The 14,462-nt window shown below is 48.6% G+C and overlaps 2 protein-coding genes and 1 long non-coding RNA gene across 7 annotated transcripts; 2 read left to right on the top strand and 1 right to left on the bottom strand.

The window, feature by feature from the left end:
- The first annotated feature begins 1,994 nt into the window (after positions 1 to 1,994).
- LOC147215687 (uncharacterized) lies at positions 1,995 to 4,162 on the top strand. Of its 2 annotated transcripts, XR_015109233.1 has the most exons (3): positions 1,995 to 2,217; positions 2,328 to 3,129; positions 3,419 to 4,162. XR_015109233.1 is itself a non-coding variant. In XM_086178813.1 (2 exons), exons 1-2 carry the CDS (start codon positions 2,073 to 2,075, stop codon positions 2,999 to 3,001), a joined length of 819 nt encoding a protein of 272 aa, XP_086034939.1. In that variant the 5' UTR covers positions 1,995 to 2,072; the 3' UTR covers positions 3,002 to 4,162. The 2 variants fall into 2 exon arrangements, 1 of the variants encoding a protein (XP_086034939.1); XM_086178813.1 differs by having other exon boundaries at positions 2,328 to 4,162.
- A 1,620-nt stretch (positions 4,163 to 5,782) lies between these two features.
- Positions 5,783 to 14,296, top strand: LOC147215686 (sodium/hydrogen exchanger 2-like). Of its 4 annotated transcripts, XM_086178651.1 has the most exons (14): positions 5,879 to 5,912; positions 6,545 to 6,603; positions 6,716 to 6,767; positions 6,954 to 7,194; positions 7,937 to 8,187; positions 8,263 to 8,480; positions 8,561 to 8,757; positions 8,833 to 8,922; positions 9,960 to 10,072; positions 10,196 to 10,330; positions 11,692 to 11,788; positions 11,877 to 12,005; positions 13,951 to 14,014; positions 14,107 to 14,296. In XM_086178651.1, exons 4-14 carry the CDS (start codon positions 7,126 to 7,128, stop codon positions 14,256 to 14,258), a joined length of 1,515 nt encoding a protein of 504 aa, XP_086034777.1. In that variant the 5' UTR covers positions 5,879 to 5,912; positions 6,545 to 6,603; positions 6,716 to 6,767; positions 6,954 to 7,125; the 3' UTR covers positions 14,259 to 14,296. The 4 variants fall into 4 exon arrangements, with proteins under 4 accessions (XP_086034776.1, XP_086034775.1, XP_086034774.1 ...); XM_086178650.1 differs by having other exon boundaries at positions 5,783 to 5,912; positions 6,545 to 6,767; positions 9,960 to 10,030; XM_086178649.1 differs by having other exon boundaries at positions 5,783 to 5,912; positions 6,545 to 6,767; positions 11,880 to 12,005.
- On the bottom strand, positions 10,369 to 14,323 carry LOC147215685 (uncharacterized). The gene is made up of 3 exons (XR_015104170.1): positions 13,931 to 14,323; positions 11,686 to 11,977; positions 10,369 to 11,488 (listed from the first exon to the last, which is right to left on the bottom strand). It is a non-coding gene; the product is annotated as an uncharacterized LOC147215685 (long non-coding RNA).
- Positions 14,324 to 14,462: the final 139 nt, after the last annotated feature.

Raw genomic sequence — 14,462 nt, 5'->3', positions numbered from 1 at the left:
CTCATGAGTGAGTGAATGGTTGCATTCATTTGTAAGATTTGTGAACGAGTGAGTGAATGTTGTCTCTTAAGGAAGTACAGTATGTGAATGAGTGACTGAGGGAATGGTCGTATGTCTCTATATGGCTTGCGAATGAATGAGTGAATGGTTGTACGACTAAGGTATGAATGAGAGAGGGAAGAGCTGTATTTCTCTATAATGATTGTATGTCATGTGAATAAGGGTGAATGGTTGGTTCTCGTCTGACTTGAGAATGAGTGGGTGAAGGGTTTCATTCATCTGTCGGGCTTATGAACAAGAGAGTGAATAGTTTTGGGGCATGTCTATTAGACTTGTGAATGAGTGAGTGAATGCTGTCTCTTTGAGGGGTCATGTGAATGAGTCTATATGCCATGTGTATGAATGAGTGAATTGTATGTCTAAGAGGTGAGAATGAGAGTGAAAAGCTTTAAATGTGATGTTTGAATGAATGGTTTTATGTCATGTCTAAAAAGACTTTGAGGGGAAGTCGTCTCATTAGGAAGTATCATGTGAATGAATGGTTGTATGTCTATATGACTTATGAATGAGTGAGTGAGTGAGTGAGTGAGTGAGTGAATGGTATTAGGCCATGTCCATTAGATGTGCGAATGACTTTGGTCCAATCACAGCAGGGATAAGCGCCACCCCCAATGACCCTAACTCGCAGGATGAGCAAAAAAAATGAATATTTTTCCTAGCGGTCCAGATTTCACACCAATAACCCATTCTGAACTCTGGGGTAGGAGGTTTACTGTAGAACTTCTCACAAAATACACAATGAAGACGACGTTCATTGAGAAGACATGAATGAGTGGGTCTGTGGTGGTTTGAGAGGAACAACTACATCCCAAATTCAGTGCAAAGGGAAATCCCTCACCGCACGTGAAAATCAAGAGTCAACAGACCTGTCTGCTGTAGAGACGAGCTCCTGAGACCAAGAATCAGCGACAAGGATGTCCAAGGCAAAAGCAGACCTCTTATGCATGCAGGTGTGGACAATCAGGGCCGTTCAGACGAGGGGAGGTTGAACAGGTGTGGACCATCAAAGTTCCTGGGCACGAGATTCAAGGAGGGCCATTGCAAAGCACTTGTCATCCGAAGGAAGTCCGGGAGTAATTATGGACAGCATGATCTTTGTGATAGGAGATGCAGAGAAGATGGTTTTGGTCCCCAGAGGTGAAACAGGGAGTCTTGAGATGAGATTTGTATGCTTCAGATGGAACCATCATCTGATCTCCATGCAAAGGGCTGACACCTTCCCCTTTTTGCTGCTCACGAATAGTTTCCTTTTTTGAGAAATCCTATCGTTAGCATTAGCCTAGCCCCTAGTTATGCTGCCATTGCAACATGCCATGATGTATCTCTCCCAGATCCCGTCATGCCTGACGGTAACCACGTATCTCCTCCTTGGAGTCTCTCGTGTTGCAGGTTCCCGGTGAGCATGGCTCGATCTACTGCGGCGTCCACCACCTATTTCTCCTATCGATATCAAAGCTACTATTTTATCACTTCAGCTGTTAGCATGTAACTGTTAGCGCTACTGGTATTAGCGACCCTCTGTCTCTATCACACTCTCCCTTTCCACCCCACCTGGTCGGGGGAGAAGGCCGCCAACAATGTACTTGGATCTGTTTCCAAGTGCTTGCTCCTTGGGTCCTTGGGGAATGGAGGGCTTCTGCAGATCATCTGAAAGAGTACGGTCCAGACCTGCTCTTTGCGGATACAACCCGCAATGCTGCAAACTGGCTTTCTTTATCAGTCTAACTCTCTGAAAACAGATTGCTGATTCCACCACATTGCCGTGAGAAGGTCCTCAAGAGTTTATCTTTGTATGTGGCTGTTTTTGTTTCTACATGAACATAGGCGGTTGTTATTGAACCAATAGAGGAAGTGGGCGGCAGGGCCGTGTCTGTTTTAGCAGAAGTGAAAGGAGCTCAAGAATATCCAGTGTTACATCTGGAGTCACACTGTGCTGTCAGAACTTCGGGCTGACCATACCGACCGTCCGGGTTGCCTTTAAGGACCAAAAATAAGGAGCTCAATTGTTCGCCATGATTGCCGAAGGTTTTCTCCGAATGTTTCTTTACAGGGAGCAAAACAAGTTTGCCAAAGGACAGCAATGTCTCCCTCCCAACAGGGACTCCATCAAGCATCCTTTCTCAAACTCTACCAACCAAAGAGATCCTCCAGCAACAGGTAAACCTCTCGTTATTCTTCTATCATTTGTTTCTGCTCAGATCCTTTGGGTCGGTACCTTTTGGTATTCACGTTAACGATCGACTTCAAATCCCGTTCCTCATTTTCAGGGCTAACTCAAGAAGAGCTTGATCCCGACTATGCTAAAGAGCTGACAGTGATGCCTTCAGGGACTTTAGGAGTGTCCATCCCCTGGTATTCACATGTCCTCCCCTTGGAGCCAGACCTCTCTGTGTACAACTGCAGCTTCCTGAAAAACTATCCCGACCTGCATGTGGCCGACGCAGGGTTCTTTCCATGTGGCATTAAAGCGGTTCAACCAAACGCAGACGCTCAAACTTCTGACTCTGAAGCTCCCCACGAAACTAGAAAGAAGGTCAAGCAGGAGCTGCGAGGCGTTCCCTCCCTGTCCCCGGACAATCAGAACTACACGGGAAGTGAAACCCACATGAACATCGGCTTGGAGGTACCCGGTCCCGGCCCGGAGCCCATGTCTAACTCGCTCCTGAACGGGCTGCTGGAGAAGCAGCTGGACGAGGTGTACCTGCAGCACTTGACGGACAACTTAGCCCGGTGCAACTCCCACCTGGGGAACAGCCTCCTGCATGGCCTGATGCCCCCGCCGCAGCCCAGCAGCCAAGCCAAGGGGGGCAACCCCCCCGAGGACAGCCTGACAGAGGGCTCCAAAAACACCAGCTACGTCTGCACCCAGAACGCACTCCTGTGCACATCCAACTTCAGCTCCCCTATGCTGCGGATTTCTGAGGACAACCCCCGTCCGTGATGGCTTATCAGTCCACCGCAGCGACCGATTGGATGATTTCATTCAGATCGCCTGTGGTTGCGCCACAGTTCGCTACCAGTTGGATCAACTGATCACTCGTTTGTTCATTTCTCATGTGCCATCTGCTGGTAGGTTTCAGTATAACGCCATCATTGTCAAAGGGAACCTGCTTGAGAGGACTGGCATAAAAATGCTTGTCTCATACTAGAATGTATTGTTAGTTCTTTAAAAATCACAATTTATAATATTTTAACCCAGAGGCACTGCCATTGTTTTACTAGCGCAATGCATGCTGGGTTGATGTATACAGGTTGCATGTGCTGACTTTGGCTTTCTGCTAGTGTAAGCTTTGGCTTGGTACATTATGGTATATATATGCTAATGTTACATTGTGCTGCTTTTGGGGGCAATTTCCAGTCCAAGGGAAACAAAGGGACTGATGCTAGGCTATACAGCTTTTCCAGGGACAGGAAAAGGAGTGGGGAAATTACTTGTGAGCTTTCACAACTTCCTGAGGACCTGCAGCCATGCTCTCGCCACTTCTCTCAAGACGCATTTTGCCAAGCCAAGAGCTCACATGTGCTGCCAGTGTTAAATGGCTAAAGACAAAACGCTGTGCCTACTGTCTTTCACAAAAAGACATAAGAACCTTGGGAAATGAGTGAAGCCCTCTGGACCAAATGGTCTGGACTGGTGACGCTGGACGTTCCACTGCGAGGACGTCAACAACCTGCTACTGCAGACGTACCATCTGATGACCGGCACGATCATGGAGGAAGTTGACGAGGAGTCACCCGGTCAGCACAGCAGGCCGGAAGTCTACAGTGAACAAGGTCAGCCTCAGTGAGTCACTACGCAGACAGCGTTGCAACATGGACAACAATGGTGGCCTGCAAGTTAAATTTTATACCAACTGAGATATGCTAGCGATTTTATCATTTTTATGTAGCTGCCGCAAATATTGATCAACTAGAACAATAATCCCTTTGGGAGCTGCGGCTTCATCTACAAGGCATGGGAGGGCGGTGGTTGTTTCTGTGCGAGCTATGAGTTCATATTTGTTGAAGTGTACTCATGTTTCCACCTTGCGTGGAGAGCAAGCCTCTAGAGATGGAGCGTAAACTGCAATAACTAACTTATGCAAATAAAATGATCATTCAACATTGTGTTCATATTACTACATCCGCCACTCGTGTGTACATATTTTGGCACCTTAGCAATGCAACATGGACTGCAGATGGTGTTTTGACAGACTTGCTGTCGAGCTTACAGGTCTGCATCACACACACCGTACAGATAGAAAACTATTGTTTTGGGTTGCAGATTCAATTCCCGTCTCCTGTCTGCATGCTGAAGTGTCCTTTGGCAAACATGAATTACACCCCCATGTGAATTAATAGACATTCTCCAAACCATCTTCTTGATCTCAACTCCTTGTAGCTTCACCGTTCCACTCGGGTCCCTCTCCCTCACATGCATTTATTGTCTTGCTGCAGCCAACCCTCCTTCCTCTCCGTTCCAGAGCATGCCGCCTCCTCTCGAAGTTCCTTCACCTGCTCTCACCACAGATCATAATGTCATCTGCAAATATCAAGGTCCATGGAGATTCCTGTCTAACGTCATCTGTCAGCCTGTCCATCACCACTGCAAACAAGAAGGGACTCAGAAGATCCCTGATGCAAGCCCAAGCTCCACCTTGGACTGTGTTGCACCTACAGCACACCCCACCACCATCTCACATTTTGCATACATGTCCTGCACCAGTACGACATAGTTCTTGCCACTCCAGACTTCCTCATCCAATAGCATAGTTCAACTCTTTGCACCCTGTTTCATGTTTTTTCCACAAAGGTACGATGCAGCTCCCTCTGACCTTCTCTTCTCTACCTGCATTCTGAAAGCGAATACTGCAGATGAATTCACATTAATGTGCATTCATTGTTCCTTGTTTCATTTTTGTCTTTCTGCCTCATGAGAGAAGGTGGTATATGGAAGTCACCCAACGTTCCCTGAGGTTTTGTCTGAGCTCTTGCAGGCGAATCCCTGGCGTTGATGTTGCTCTTTAAGCAGGAAGTGCTTAAAACTCCTTCCCGTAGATCAAGCAACTACTTCCTGTCACTCGATCGTCCCGTCTCGGATGTGTTTTGGGCTCACACTTCCCATCCAGAGGCCAATATGTTGTCGAGGGTCATCCATCCTGATGCCGATGGACTACCGATCCATGTCAGGGAGTGGAATTGTCAGCCTTTGAGAACTCCCCCCTACGTTCATACTCTAATCAAATCTATCATGACAACCGATTAATCCGTAACTCACTTGTATCCTATCACAGGTTCTCCGAAATATTTCCAAAGCTGGATGATAAAGTGAGACAGTTACGGAAACATGACGGATGTCATGTCACTTCAATGAAATCCCACTGGTTCAACCACACACCAATTGTGTGTGTGTGTGTGTGTGTGTGTGTGTGTTTGTGTGCCTACGTGTGTTTGTGTATGTTTTGCACTGCTGGTTGTTGTCATTGCTAGCTCAGGGATTCCTGTGCACATTAGCGTCTGCATGAGTTGTGTTCAGGTTTGTGTGTGTGTGTGCGTTGCTCACCCTGCCCCTATATCACCATAACAGTCGTCCACCCCCCCTAGTCTCTGTCGGAGCATGGCTTCGGGACGGCTGCTCTGTGGACTGTCCCTCTCCCTGGTGGGGTGTTGGGCCTGGACCCCGGCGGCCCGGCCCCCCCTGCCCCACAGCTTGCCCCCTTCACCGGCCGTGAATGGTAGCGGCGTTAGCATCGGTAGCAGTCTGTCCGTGGATCTGCCCATGGCCCTGAGGGTTTTCAGCGTGGACTACCACCATGTGCAAGCTCCGTTTGAGATCGTGCTGTGGATCATGCTGGCGTCGCTGGCCAAGCTTGGTGAGCCGGTGTTTGTTCGTCTGAAACCTTTGGCGTCGATTCCTCTAGATGGCGGAAGACTTACCGACAATTCCTGACCGACAAACGGTTTGTTTTTAGCATTCGATAGCCAGACAGTTACAACTGTGGATTTGTGATTTTGTTACTTTGCGCCGAAAAGTTTGATAGTACTGGTGATAATATATTCATAAAGCTATTGATTTATTTTCTTTACTGCTTATCGTGCAGTCGGGGGTCGTTCCCGGCTGTCATTGTGCAAGAGGCAGGGTTCACGCTGGGCACGAACATATGGAGACACACTGTTCACCCATTGAGTCCCACCTCATGTAAAGACATAGAACCATTCACGCTCTCATTTAGGCGTCACATGGAGACATAGAACTGCCAGGGCCTCTCCGTGTGGAGTCTACGTAGTTGTGTGTCTCTCTGTGTGGCCCTGCGGCCCCGGTGCAGGGTGAACCCCGCCCCTCGCCCAATCCCCGCTGGGATCGGCTACGGCCCTCCCGTGACCCCGAGTGCAGGATAAGCGGCGTAGATGATGACCTTGTGCCGTTAATCGGAAGCCTTACTCCGCTGTTTGCGTTCCTTCGGAAAGGTAGACTAAGCTCCTTGTGTCTGCTCCGGATGCCCAGGTTTCCACTGGTCCGGTCGGGTCCCGGCCGTCGTCCCGGAGAGCTGCCTCCTCATCATGGTGGGCCTCCTGGTGGGGGGGGTCATCTATGGTGTTCGTCACTCTGCCCCCCCGACTCTCAGTGCTGATGCTTTCTTCCTCTTTCTCCTCCCACCCATTGTCTTGGACGCAGGCTACTTCCTGCCGGGGAGGCTGTTCTTTGAGAACCTCGGTACCATTCTCTGGTTGGTGCTTTAGTAAGGTCCAATGTGTTGACGTATGTCTTCCATCGTGTAAAAGTAACTTTAAGATAAACGTTTCTATCTCCATGTCCCCCTCAGTTCCTTCCAAGATGGACTTTATGCAATGAAAAGGTATTGAAAGGACTTTGAGGTGTGGATCTTCAGTGTGGTTCCTGTGCGCCACTGCAGGTACGCAGTGTTGGGGACCCTGTGGAACGTGCTGGGCATTGGCCTGTCTCTGTATGGGGTGTGTCTGCTGGCCCAGAGCTCCCTGGGCGACGTCTCCCTGCTCCACTGCCTGCTGTTCGGCTCGCTGATCGCCGCCGTCGACCCCGTGGCCGTGCTGTCCGTCTTCCAGGAGATGCACGTCAACGAGCAGCTGCACATCCTGGTGTTCGGGGAGTCGCTGCTCAACGACGCCGTCACCGTGGTGAGGAGAGATGAGGTTGGAGCAGCTTGAGGCCGCACTATAGGGATGGCCAATGGAAAAAAAAACAAAAGGCAGCACACGATAAGCAGCGTATACACACTATAGGAATCTCAGTGGATTATGGTGTTTGTAGAAAGAGCAGGGAGCAGGTTGAGGGACATCGAGAGAGGTGGAGGTATGCTCTGGAAAGGAGAGGAATGAAGGTTCTGTTGCAGAGAGACAGCATACACCTGTGTGAATGACAAGAATCTGAGTTGAAGCTACAGGGATGAAGAAGGTGAAGGGTTTTAGGTACCGAGGGTCAACAGTCCAGAGCAACTGAGAGGGAGGAGAGGAGTTGGTTGTATGGTTTAGAGACACCGAGGTGAAGACCAAGGAAAGTTGGAGGCAGCAGAGTTGAACTCCTTGGGAGTGAGGAAGATGGAGGGGATCAGGAATGAATCCATCAGAGGGACGGCACATGTTAGATATTCTGGAGATAAAGTCAGACTGAGATGGTTTGGACATGGACAGAGGAGGGATGGTGCAGATATGGGTGGAAGGTTGGTGGAGATCTAGGAGAAGACCAGAGAGGAGGTTTATGGATGGAGGGAAAAGGACATGAAGATAGTAGGTGTGCGAGGAGAGGGTTAAGTGGAGGCAGTAGAGGCTGATTCCCTTCATCCTCTTGAGCAGCTCTCGATTTTGTGGTTCCGTTGACGACCTGCCGTCTCACCTACACCGCCCCATCTCCTTCTCCCAGGTGCTCTACAAACTCTTCGAGTCCTTTCTCCGCTTGCCGTCGGTGTCCGGGCTGGATGTGTTGCTGGGCGGATGCCGGGTGGTGGTGGTAGGCCTGGGTGGCCTGTGCGTCGGGCTCTTCTTTGGCCTGCTGGCGGCCCTCACCTCGAGGTTCACCTCAAGAGCCCAGGTCATCGCCCCTCTCTTCGTCTTTCTCTACTCCTACCTGTCTTACCTGACCTCGGAGATGCTTCACCTCTCCGGCATCATGGCGTGAGTCAATACCTCAAAAGCCCGCTCCCTTCGTCCTCCCCGGTGGACTTTACGACGTTCCCTTCCCCTCTGCAGCATCGTCACCTGCGCCGTCACCATGAAGCAGTACGTGGAGGCGAACGTGTCGGAGCGGAGCAACACCAGCATCCAGTACTTTCTGAAGATGTGGAGCAGCGTGAGCGAGACCTTGATCTTCATCTTCCTGGGCGTGTCCACCATCCAGGACGTCCACATGTGGAGCTGGCCCTTCGTCTGCTCCACGCTGTTGCTCTGCCTCATCTGGAGGGCCACAGGTATGTCCGCATATTTACGCGGTAAAAAAAGAAACTTTTGTCCAAGAAGATCTGAACACAGCTTTTCCACTGCTGCCTAGGGGTTCTGTTACTAACCGCTGCTGTGAACAAGCTGCGGAGGAACGCCGTGACCTTTCGCGACCAGTTCATCATCGCTTATGGCGGCCTGAGAGGCGCCATCTGTTTCTCCCTGGTCTTCCTGATTGACGACTTCCCGAAGAAACGACTCTTCATCACCACCACCATCGTGGTCATCCTCTTCACAGTCTTCGTCCAGGTAGAATCCAGACGAACGTGACGTCGGAGGGCAGCTTTTGGTTTTGTTCGTCGCTCATGTTTGCAAGGTCTCCAGGGGATGACCATAAAGCCCCTGGTGGAGCTGCTGGACGTGAAGAGGAAGAAGAGAGCCCTGCCCAGCGTCAGCGAGGAGATTCACAGCAGGGTGAGACGTGGCCTCGTCTGCGTGGGGTCAGTCGGGTTTTCCCATGTGTGATGGAGCTCTTCCAGCTGGCTCCACGGACACAAGCAGCCAGAAGGCTTGAATGAGACCATTGACCGTCATATAGTACCTTCTATGTATGAATGTTTTATACTATTTCTTTGTAAATTAGCTTCTGGGGCGACTCTACCAATGCATTTGATGGAATTGTTGATGACAATGTTAAGATACACACCCTTTATATCCTGCTCAAAAAAATAAAGGGAACACTTGAACAACACAATGTAACTCCAAGTCAATCCCACTTGTGTGAAATCATAGTGTCCACTCAGGAAGCAACACAGATTCATTTTGACTTGTTTTAAGGACATTACATCAAAGTTGGATCAGCCTGGAGTTTGTTTTTACACTTTAATTTTGAGTGTGATTCCTAATCCAGACCTCCATGGGTTAATACATTTGATTTCCATTGATCATTTTTGTGTGATTTTGTTGTCAGCACATTCAACTGTGTGAAGAGCAAAGTATTTCATAAGAATATTTCATTCATTTAGATCTAGGATGTGTTTTTTAAGTGTTCCCTTTATTTTTTTGAGCAGTGTACATTGATATATATGCATGTCTGTAGTATGTAGAATGGTGGCATGGTAGTGCAGTGGTTAGCGCCACAACAAGAAAGTCCCTGGTTTGATTCCAATAGGAGTGCTTTCTTTGAGGAGTTTAGATGTTCCTCCCACAGTCCGAAAACATGCAGCAGGTTCCTTTTGAGACCGTGAATAGTCTAGATAGGTGAGAGAGAGGGAGAAAGGTTGTATGTCTCTTTGTATGGCCCTGGGATCAACCAGTCCAGGGTGAACCTAGCCTCCTGCCCAATCTCAGCCGGGGTGAGCCATTTAGATAATGAATGAATGAACGAGTGAATGAATGTAGAAAGAGATGCTTTAGAAATGCAAAACACATGTACTAAAGTTTATGGTACAAATTTCTATGACAAAGTACTCCTACGAGCAGAGCCCTATGATCTGGATGTCTCTTCTCAGCTCATTGATCTCCTCCTGGCGGGCATTGAGGACGTGGTCGGCTACTGGGGTCAGCACTACTGGAAAGACAAGTTTGTTTCCCATGATCTGCTCATCGGCTTTTGCTCTCACCAGTAGATGGCAACAAATACCGAGTGCAAATGTTCTTCATCGCTCCCTCCCCCATTCAGGGCAGGGGGTAACAGCACCGGTACAGGAGGTAACATCTGTGTGTGTCTTTTTTTTCAATCTGTGAGGTTTGAGCAGTTCAACAGGAAGTACCTCCGACGATTCCTGATCCGCGAGGATCACCAGGCCCGCTCCAGCATCCTGAGAGTCTACCAGGAACTGGAGAGGAGGGAGACGCGGGGACATGAGGAGGCGCCTTCAGTGTGAGAACTACTCCCTCTGACTTAAACACCACCTGAGCTGACATCCTGTTCAGGTCTACACAGCTTTGTGTTTGAACAACCTGTTCTCCTCTATTGTGCCCTTTCAGGATATTGATAGAGGAGTACAGAGAAGGTCAAAGCGAGCTGCATTGTGCCTCGGTAGACATACAAAAGCACATGACTGGGTGCCAGAGTGGAACTAAGGTTGTATGAGGAGGTCTAGAGTGGGAGCGAAGTATGCTGGGGTGGTGCAGGACATGTATGCCAGCTGTGAGACATTGAGGTGTGATGTAGACATGATCGAGGAGGTCAAGGTGGAGGTGGGACTACATCAGGGATCTTCTCTGTGCCCCTTCTTGTTTGCAGTGGTGATGGATAGGCTGACAGATGAGGTCAGACAGATTTCTCCAGGGATTATGATGTTTGCAGATGACATTGTGATCTGAGGCGTGAGCAGGGGTGTCCTTTCGGGTCAAGAGGGCAGCTGAAGGAACATCTTGAAAGGTTGAGGTGTTCTCTGGAAGGGAGAGGAGCCGATGTTAGCCACAGCAAGACAGCAAACCTGTGTGCGAATGAAAAGGACATCAGGACACCACCACCAATCTGAGGTGAGGCTGCAGGGAGTGGAGATGAAAAAGGTGAATGATTTTAAGTAGCAAGGCTAAACAGTCCCTTGCAATGGAGAGGAATGAAAAGAGCTGGAGAAATGTGGGCGAAAAGGTTGGAATGGGTAGAAAGAAGTGTCAGGAGTCATAAAAGAGTGTCAGTCAGAATGAAAGGAATGGTGTGGACGATAGAGGTGAGAGCAGCCATGTTGTCTGGTTTGGAGACACTGAAGAGAAGACGGGAAGCAGAGCTGGAGGCAGCAGAGATGAAGATGTGGAGTGACAGGGACGGAGAGGATCAGGAACAAGTCCATCGAAGGGACAGCACATGTCCAGTGTTCCGGAGGTAGAGATGCTTTGGACATGGACAGAGGAAGGATGGTGAAGATCTGGATAGGAGGATACTGAGGCTAGAACTCCCAGACAGGAGACCGTGAAGAAAATCACAGGGAAGGTAAATGGATGGAGGGAAGGTGGACAGGAAGTTAGTTGGTGTGAGAGGATGCAGGAGAGAAGGTTCGTAGATGGAGGCTTTTGATTGGCTGTGGTGACCCTGAAGGGAGTAGACAAACAATTGTGTCCAATACTGTATTGTTGTCCTATTAGAAAATCAATACCTCAATATATCATTAAAACAATAGAAGTTATTGTTGATATCATGATATTGGTAAACCACTAGCAGTAGTGGGAGTAGTAGTAGTACTAGTAGTAGTAGTACCACTGTAGGCTAAATGTGGATACTCTGCATACTTGCAGCGTGGATCCCCACTCCAGCAGTCGTCCTCTCCTCCCAGAAGAGATGGACAGCATCCGGCGCATCCTCTCCAGAAACCTCCACAACTTCAACAACAAGGTACGTTCTCGGCGAGCTGCCCCCGATCTCTCTCCGTCTTCCCCGTAGTTTCTGTCCGACATCCACGGTCTCTGGCGTTTCCATGCAGCAGATGCCGGCCTACAGCCGACACACCCTCCACCAGGACGCCACGGCGGACAGGATCAGACAGCCTCTGCACAGACACCAGAGTCTCGGGGAGAGATACACCTATAATACGATCACACACTGGCCTCAGGTAGCACACAGAGATCCAATCAAAACCCAGGTCTGGAGTGTCACATGGAGGAGGAGGGCCACGATTGCCCTTTATGCACTTTAAGTGTCCGAATTATGGTCGTCAAACGTGACTGTGACTTTCTCAAGTGACGGGAGCAAAATTGGACAATTCATTGCTGAACCCACAGCCAAATATTTCATCTATTCATTTATCATCATCGACCACTTCTCCTGCATTTCGGGTCCTAGGGGTGCTGGAGGTGGGGTTGACCCTGGACCAATCACAGGGCCGCATATAGAGACATGCAACCATTCACTCATTCATGGACATGGACACGACCATTCACCCTCTCATTCACACATTTGAGTAATTTAGGGTCTCCTTAATGCAGTGCTTCCCAACCACTGTGTCGCGGCATATTAGTGTGCCGTGGGAGATCATCAGGTGTGCCGTGGAAAAATGCCCACTTTCACCTGATTGGTCCGAAAATTATGTATCCATCGCAAATAATGTGTCTTCCTATGTCCATGTGGGCAGCGTTCCCATTCGATGGCAACGGGTAGTGAATTAACCTGTGCATCTGTGTATCAGAGTGATTAGTGACGCTTTGCGTGATAAATTTTTAAAATAAAAAAGTACCGTAATTTCCAGACTGTTAAGCGCACCTCAATATAAGCCGCACCGGCTAGCCAATCGCTATCTTGGGCTTCCTCCTGCACACTAAAACCGTCAGTCGTCTTCTTCGGTGTCGAAGTTGAGCGGACTCAGAATTTCCCGGTCATTTCATCGGTCCGATGTGACGAGGATAAACGTTTTAGTGGCGTGAAGCTTGTTAGCGTCCCCCACCCAAAAAAGTCCATATATTCGTCGTATCGTTGTTTACGTGAAAAAAGTTGCGGCTTATCGTCCGGAAATTACGGTACTTGTATCTGCGTAAACAAACAGGCAGCATTGTTGAAAACTACCAAGACGGGTGAGAAAGCAGTGAAAGCTGCTATAAAGTTGCTCAACTCATCTCTAAATCCAAACAGCCACACACTGTAGCAAAACATTAATACTACCAGCTGGCAAAATCATTGTAGAAGAAATGCTCAGGTCTGGCGTTGATAAAGAAATAGCCCGAGTTCTCTGAAATAATACCATTTCCAAACATATTGATGACGTGTCGTCAGACATTGAAAAAAGTGTTCTGGAAAAGTTGCACATCAGTGGGAAATTTGCATTGCAACTTGACGAATCTACAGATATTAGATATATTAGATTTCACACTAAGTAAACTGAGACTACGGTTTCATTCTAACCCGTTAAAAAATGTTTTTGACATATTTATTTGGTGGTGCGCCGTGTGATTTTTCTAATGTAAAATATACTGTTCAAAAAAAAAAAGGGAACACTTGAACGACACAATGTAACTCCAAGTCAATCACACTTCTGTGAAATCATTGTGTCCACTCAGGAAGCAACACAGATTCATTTTGACTTGTTTTAAGGACATGACATCAAAGTTGGATCAGCCTGGAGTTTGTTTTTACACTTTAATTTTGAGTGTGATTCCTAATCCAGACCTCCATGGGTTGATACAATTGATTTCCATTGATCATTTTTGTGTGATTTTGTTGTCAGCACATTCAACTGTGTAAAGAGCAAAGTATTTCATAAGAATATTTCATTCATTTAGATCTAGGATGTGTTTTTTAAGTGTTCCCTTTATTTTTTTGAGCAGTGTATGTGCCGTGGCTCAAAAAAGGTTGGGAAACACTGCCTTAATGAACCTACTGCATGTGTCTGGGTTGTGATGACGAGCTAATGAACATGTTTTTCCCGATTTTTTTTTCATGGGTCTTCTAAACGCCTCTCAATCATTTGCACTGCTGACTCTGTGATTGCTTGCGATCATGAAAGAGGTTAAGCAAATAGTGTCAGCTGAAGCGAAGGTAACTCACCCGCTGTGTGATCTGTCCAGGGGTTGGACGGGGAGTTCGGTGGATCCCACAGAGCGAGAGCAGGACTCAGCAGGTCTCACACAGGTACCGAACCGCCCGGGAACACAACAGGCTCGTGGTTATGAGCGCGGATTTTGACACCTCTGACCGGGGTGAACCCCCTCGTCTCTCGCCAGTGTGCTCCATAAGCTCCAGGCCGACCTCCCGCGACTCCCCGGCCGTCGCCGTGCAAACTGACCCGCCGTCCGGAGGCGAGCGGACGTGCCCGCGGAGCCAAGCATCCAAGAAACAACTCAACTTTGTGTTTGAGAACGAGACGCAGCCGTGACCTGGAGGATTTGGTGGATCCAAAGTATTTCTTCCCAATAAAGAGCTTTTATTGTACGGGGTGTGTATGTGTGTGTGTGTGATTTGCGTCTCAGGTCTAATTCGTTTTTCAAAGCGCCCCTCCCAGAGTAACACCCGGCTGAGAAATAACTTGAAGTCACACACACACACACACACACACACCCTGTTGCCTTTGTAAATGCAC

Source organism: Fistularia commersonii, chromosome 31, assembly GCF_037954325.1.
Source record: "Fistularia commersonii isolate RoL2024-O1a breed Wild chromosome 31, RoL_Fcom_v1.0, whole genome shotgun sequence".
Lineage (NCBI taxonomy): Eukaryota > Metazoa > Chordata > Actinopteri > Syngnathiformes > Fistulariidae > Fistularia > Fistularia commersonii.
Note: the sequence above shows the minus strand (reverse complement) of the source record. Positions and strands in the feature narration are given on the sequence as shown.

Bases quoted from the DNA above. Each gene is read 5' to 3' on its own strand.
- LOC147215687 (XM_086178813.1), top strand. From the start codon at position 2,073: ATGATTGCCGAAGGTTTTCTCCGAATGTTTCTTTACAGGGAGCAAAAC. The intron at 2,218-2,327 runs GTAAACCTCTCG...CCTCATTTTCAG, and splicing joins AAGAGATCCTCCAGCAACAG to GGCTAACTCAAGAAGAGCTT.
- LOC147215686 (XM_086178648.1), top strand. From the start codon at position 5,819: ATGGCCCTGAGGGTTTTCAGCGTGGACTACCACCATGTGCAAGCTCCG. The intron at 6,768-6,953 runs GTTGGTGCTTTA...GCGCCACTGCAG, and splicing joins AACCTCGGTACCATTCTCTG to GTACGCAGTGTTGGGGACCC. The intron at 8,923-9,959 runs GTGAGACGTGGC...GTCTCTTCTCAG, and splicing joins GCGAGGAGATTCACAGCAGG to CTCATTGATCTCCTCCTGGC.